The sequence below is a fragment of the Quercus robur genome, chromosome 4 (genome assembly GCF_932294415.1).
Source record: "Quercus robur chromosome 4, dhQueRobu3.1, whole genome shotgun sequence".
NCBI classification, from domain to species: Eukaryota; Viridiplantae; Streptophyta; class Magnoliopsida; order Fagales; family Fagaceae; genus Quercus; species Quercus robur.
In genome coordinates this window covers 64,709,848-64,716,221 of record NC_065537.1, presented here as the reverse complement: position 1 = coordinate 64,716,221, position 6,374 = coordinate 64,709,848, and the positions used below count along the sequence as shown (strand labels likewise).

The 6,374-nt window shown below is 30.9% G+C and overlaps 1 protein-coding gene across 2 annotated transcripts in view; it reads left to right on the top strand.

Moving 5' to 3' along the window:
• The first annotated feature begins 567 nt into the window (after positions 1 to 567).
• LOC126723359 (very-long-chain aldehyde decarbonylase CER1-like) overlaps positions 568 to 6,374 on the top strand; it is a 30,065-nt gene continuing 24,258 nt past the window's right edge. The window contains exons 1-4 of one of the 2 annotated variants that reach the window (XM_050426722.1): positions 568 to 642; positions 1,873 to 2,096; positions 2,225 to 2,457; positions 5,847 to 6,066. In XM_050426722.1, the coding sequence (XP_050282679.1) occupies positions 583 to 642; positions 1,873 to 2,096; positions 2,225 to 2,457; positions 5,847 to 6,066 (737 nt within the window). In that variant the 5' untranslated portion in view covers positions 568 to 582. Of the gene's footprint in view, positions 643 to 804; positions 844 to 1,872; positions 2,097 to 2,224; positions 2,458 to 5,846; positions 6,067 to 6,374 lie in introns of those variants that run through there. The other variant, XM_050426723.1, reaches the window with a different exon arrangement.

The window sequence follows — 6,374 nt, the reverse complement described above, 5'->3', positions numbered from 1 at the left end:
CAGTAAGGGCGGTGAGAAGTGGGAGCTGTATAAATGGAGGTTGCTGTGAAAGGACGGTTCTTCTGTGTTGGGATTGGACAGTCCAAACTCTACAGTTGAGTAATAACTATCCACATCTAATGGTCGAGAAAGTATACCATGTTTCGGTAATACCAATTCAGTATTTGTTTTAGTATTTCCTACTTAATAAATGAGTAACACTTGTTTCAAAAAATCATATCAGGCTATTCCAATAAATTAATCATAATTTTCTATACAATCGGGAAGATAAATTAATCATTTATTGGAGTAGTCTGATGTAGTTTTTTAAACAGGTATCACTCATTTACTGAATAAAAAATATCAAAACAGATGCTGAATTGGTATTACCGAAATATGGTATACTCCTTCTACAGGTCACCACATACTTTAATTTCTATAGAGGTCCGGTTGGCTATGTGGCATGCATCATATCCGTACTGACTTGGACAAGTAAATGTGAGACTATGTATAACAGACCTACCATAAGGTTGATTTGCACATATATGCGTCAGCAACAGAAAGTTCTATATTTGTATTTGTATTTGTATTTGATAGTTTTCTATGGCTACTAAACCAGGAATTCTCACAGACTGGCCATGGACGCCACTTGGAAGATTTAAGGTGGTGTCCTTATAAGCCAGTGCTCTCTCTCTCTCTCTCTCTCTCTCTCTCTCACACACACACACACACAATCTGTGACTTGAGTTTAGGTTGTAAATGCTTGTTTGTACAGTTTATTTTTAAGTTTTTGGATATGGGGTTGTTTGAAAACGTGCACTAAAATGTGGCATATGAACAATGGGCCGTATGATGGTGAGGTTGGTAAGTGTTTGAAATAACTTTGCTGCAGGGTTAAACACCTTAATATTTCATCCATGCACGGTGGATGAACAAAAATTCTCTGGTTTAGAACTATCTGCTACCAACATATGAAAACTAGGAAGACAATATATACACACACACACACCCACACTCTTCCCTATTTTTAATGTGGGTTAAATTTTCTCTTTTTTATGATAATCTAGGCAGTTTCTCAACACAGCTTCTTAAGAGCAAAAGTTAGAAAATGGTTTATTAAGGATGGTTGTAAACAAACAAGTGGTGGATCAATGCAAGTTCAATCTTTCAAATTTTTGTAAATTTCACAATTTTTACCACAACTATCCTACGCAAATAAACTGTGATTAGCTGAATATAATCACTTTTATGTAGACTCAATTCTTTTTACCACTCATAATTTGCGACGTGAAAAGTTATAACAAAAATTGTGGTATTTTGTGCGAGTATAGAGTTTTACTTCTAATAATTTTCTGCAATCGCCTTTCCATACTTTTTGGTGGTGTTTGTTGGACTTGGCTTGAGTTTGACTTAAGTATGGTGCTCTAATGAACTCGGCCCATTAAAATAGTGACACAAAAGTAAATAGTGTACCATAGGATTCAATGACACCCGTTAAAAGTGATGACACTAGACAAGACGGATTCAATGCAATCTCAATTGTCTAGTGTACTAAAGCTTTTTAGTTTACAAATGTTTGTCTTACATTTTATGTGTGTGTTGGGGGGTTGTGTTCAATAAGTATAACATTAAACTATATGTATTTAATTGATTAGGACAGCCTCATGAATTACATTATATATTATTTGATATGATAAGAATAGGTCTTTTCAAATATTCTTTCTAAGTGGGCATATAAGTTTATTAAAAAAAGAAAGTAGGGCATATAAACATTTTTGCCTTGTATTATTATTATTATTGTCGTTGTTGTTGTTGTTGTTAATCCAAACTTTTGGTTTCTGCTTTAACCAAATCATTGTTGTTTAATGTGCTTCTTTTTTTTTTTTTTTTTAGTACGTGATCCTGGCTCCTTGGGCCATTCATGGCACCTACTCATTCATAGTTAAGGATAAGAGTGAAAGGTCCCTTTCACTCTTCCTCATATTTCCATTTCTGCTATGGAGGATGCTTCACAACCAAATATGGATTAGTCTTTCTCGTTACTGGACAGCCAAAGGCAAGAGCTCGATCGTTGACAAGAGTATCGAGTTTGACCAAGTTGACAGAGAAAGTAATTGGTCAGTAATTATAAATTAATACGGATACATACATACACACGTACAAGTGTATACATAGAAATTATAATAATCTTAATTATAAATTTGGTGTGTTTTATTTTTTTTTCCTTACAAATATATTTGGGCAGGGATGACCAAATATTGTTCAATGGAGCCTTGTTCTACCTAGCAAGTAAGACATTGACTCAGGCAGAGAACCTACCATTGTGGAGGACAGATGGAGTAATTATGACGTTTCTTCTACATTCTGGTCCTGTAGAGTTTCTCTATTATTGGCTCCATAGAGCACTGCACCACCATTATCTTTACTCTCGCTACCATTCCCATCACCATTCTTCAATTGCCACAGAGCCTATAACTTGTAAGTTTTCTATGTATAAAATAAGGGTCCGGTTAGAATATATATTAATTATCTATTTTAAGAAATATTTATGAAAAATTGAAAAAGTTGACAAAATAATTAATTATTTTTTTCATAAAAACTTTTTAAAAATAATTTATTAAGTAAATAAAATATTTTTTTGCATTATTGGGCTAGTTACTCGCTCTGTTGGTAGGTGAAAATACTTAATCTTTTTTTTTTGATGGGTGAAAATACTTAATCTGACCTGTCCTGTTCATTGGACTCACATTTACCAAGAATATAGTAAGTTGCTATAAATGGTAACTATAAATATATTATTTAAACTGATTTTAAAAAAATATTATTTAAAAAGAGGGTTGTCACTTATAATCATTGCAGTTGCAACCCCATTTAATTTTGGCCACTGACACTGGACAGAAACCAGTCCCTTAATTTTAAGGCCATTTAGTAGAAGTGATTAAGTATTGTTATTTAGTTTTTAATGTTGTGAAAATACATGTTTGAATGTTATAAAAATTCGTATCAAAAGTGTTATTATTATTTAAACACTGAAAATTATTATTTAAACGCAAGTACCAAATAGCCTCTATATTTTCTAGAAAGATAGAGAAAGTATTTTGGTGTGTTGCTACATGAGAGATTAGGGTCACTAGTATTAGGACAAAATGGGCTTTTGCCCTTTTCGGGCAAATTAATTAGTTTTATACCCCCTTTCCCAAACTAAGTAGGGAAATGACTCTTTTTTAAAACTCGATTTATGATAAATCGAGTTAGAAATTTTTTTTTTTGAAACCCTATAGTGGCGTTTTAATAAGCTTATAGTGACGTTTTTAAGACCTATAGTGATGTTTTTTTAACTCAACTTCAATGAAATCGACTTATAGGCAATTGTTTTTTACCTATAACTTGATTTCATTGAGGTCGAGTTAAAAAATGTCACTATAAGTCTTAAAAAACGTCACTATAGGCTTTTTAAAACGCCACTATAGGGTCTAACTCGATTTATCATAAATCGAGTTTTAAAAGAAAGGCATTTCCCTACTTAGTTTGGGAAATGGGGTACAAAGCTAATTAATTTGCCCGAAAAGGGTAAAAGCCCATTTTGTCCCTAGTATTAACAAAATATTAGTCTATGAGACAGATTGTTTTACCCCACAGCGTCTCTCTCTCTCTCTCTCTCTCTCTCTCTCTCTCTCTCTCTCTCTCTCTCTCTCTCTCTCTCTCTCTCTCTCTCTCTCTCTCTCTCTCTCTCTCTCTCTCTCTCTCTCTCTCTCTCTCTCTCTCAATGACAATCTCAAGCTATTATAGTAAATGGGTTGTGTGTCCGTTAAAATATTGTTTTATGTTATTTTTTTTTTTTTGTTTAATGTCATATTTTTGACCAGCTGAGCCGATAGAACTAACTTTTTGAGTTCTGCTTATCACTTTTGTTGTATCTTCAACTTCTCTCATTAATTTATTTCAATTTTTTGTTAGTTGTACCTTACACTAAATCATCCTTAATTGTGCTCTTTAACATTTTCCATAATAAATTAATCATAATGATGATTTAACACATTTAAAAAATAGTTTAAAGTTTCATTTGGTTATATTTTTATTGATGTAGTATTTTATTGGTCTAGGTTTTAAAACAATTATTATTATAAAAACTTGGATGTTCTTATAATGAGAGGTAGGGCCTTTTTGTAGTGGGGCCATAACATAAGCCTAGGCTAATAATGTCGGCGTTTTTTCGTATTGAATACCATAATAGGTTTATATTCGGACATCATATGTTCGTATGAGTATGACTGAATGATTTTGCATTTTTTTTCCCCAAATTTCTTAACTGAGCAATGTTTTCCGATGATTTATTAGTAATAAGCATTTTATATTAGGATTGTCGTTAAATTTAAAAATTAAATTTCTATCAGGCACATATAAAAAATTATACTTAACTTCAGTTTAATAAATAAGAGAAAAGCTAACGAATACCTTAAAAGTATTGGTTTATAGAATATTTTTAGAAATTTTTATGGAAAAAAGAAAAAAATAATTGATTTTTTTTTTTAATTTAAATTTTTTTTTTATAGTCCTATAAAAGTTAACAAATACCCTAAAAGCACCCAAGCCCAATCAGCTGTAGCCTAAACTGTAGGACTATCAATATTAAGACATTATTACATGCACTTTGATACAAAATTTTGTACCTATAATTTAGTATGGTACCCATGATTAGGATCTTAATTGGTATGCATCATTAATCATGAATTGAAAAAATCCTAAAACATTGACATGATTAAAGATTATTGTTTAGGTTGAGTTTAAGGTCAACCAATAACTCAATCACGTGAGGGAGCCAGTACCATTAATATTATAAGACTCTTAGGGGGTGTTTGTTACTGTTGTTTAAATAAAAATTTTTGGTGTTTAAATAACATTACACGTATTTTCACATATTTTTTCACCCACATGTATTTCCACAAAATAACAACAATGCTACTAGAAATCTCTTACCAAACGGGCCCTTAATCATTGACTTTTTTTGTTATGAAAACTCACAAAAATTGCAAATTGATTGCTAGTGGTCCTTTATTTTATTTTATTTTTATAAATCCATTTGTTTAGGTTGAACTAAATGCAATCATGCAACAATATAAAAATCTTAAAATTCCAAACTTTTTACGTTGGTTCTCAATCTCAAACCGCAGATGACAAAAATGTCAAATACATATAGTCATTTGACTTTCAATTTTGGATGGATCACTAAGTATAATTATTTAACAAAATAAAAAAACCCCAACCTTACAATTCTGCATAACAATTAACAAATCCCTATGTATTATTGGTAAAGGGAGTTTGGCTGGGGGAATTAGGAGCATATATTCCGATGGTTGAAGACTTAGAAATTAATGTGAAGTTACATCAATTTTGGAAATGTTAGTGGGTTCCAGCTAGTTCAATTGATAAAGTTTTTAATGATTGACTAAGAGATCTGAGGTTCAATTCCCGCCTATATCAAAAATTGATTGGTGTGATGATAAAGAGTTATCACCAGGAACGAATGCCATATGTTGAAACTTTCTCAAAATATTTTTTTAAAAAATGTTATTATCAACAATATTATTTATATTTTCAATAATTGGAATAATATTTTTTGGTGTTCACTTTTCAAATGTTTCAAGATATCCTTACTTTATATATATATATATATATATATATATGGTTTTATAAGGTACAACTTTGGATTTTTATGTGAATATCAATTTAGTTTCTACATTTCCAATCTGAATAAATAACTTCTTAAATATTATATATGATAGAATCTTTCACTAATTTTTTTTTTTTTTTTTTAAATCTTAATGGAATTAATCATATTATATGACAATTTTTTTTTGTTTTTTCAGCTGTCATTCATCCATTTGCGGAGCACATAGCATATTTCGCGTTGTTTTCCATACCAATGTTAACAGCAATACTTACCGATACTGCCTCTATTGCATCCATTGCTAGCTACCTCACATATATTGATTTTATGAATAATATGGGTCACTGCAATCACGAGCTCATTCCAAAATGGCTCTTTTCCATCTTTCCTCCACTGAAGTACCTCATGTACACCCCCTCGTAAGTCTATCAAGCCCTTTCTTTCACCTTAATTTCTGTTGCCTCTGTCCCATATTGTTGGTAGATTATGAAATTTATTTATTCACTTTTCAATTAGGACTACATTTTGTAACATCTTAAAATGAAATTAAAAAAAAAAACTAAAAATTTAGAACGAGAGAGTGTTTTAGTTGTAACAATCTTTTTGGTACAATTTCAACAATAATTCTTCTTTTTTATTAACAATTTAAAAGTTCGTCACTATTACACTCCTTTATTTTGTTGCAAAATTTAATGCGTTTGTTTGTTTGCATTATATATAATTTAAG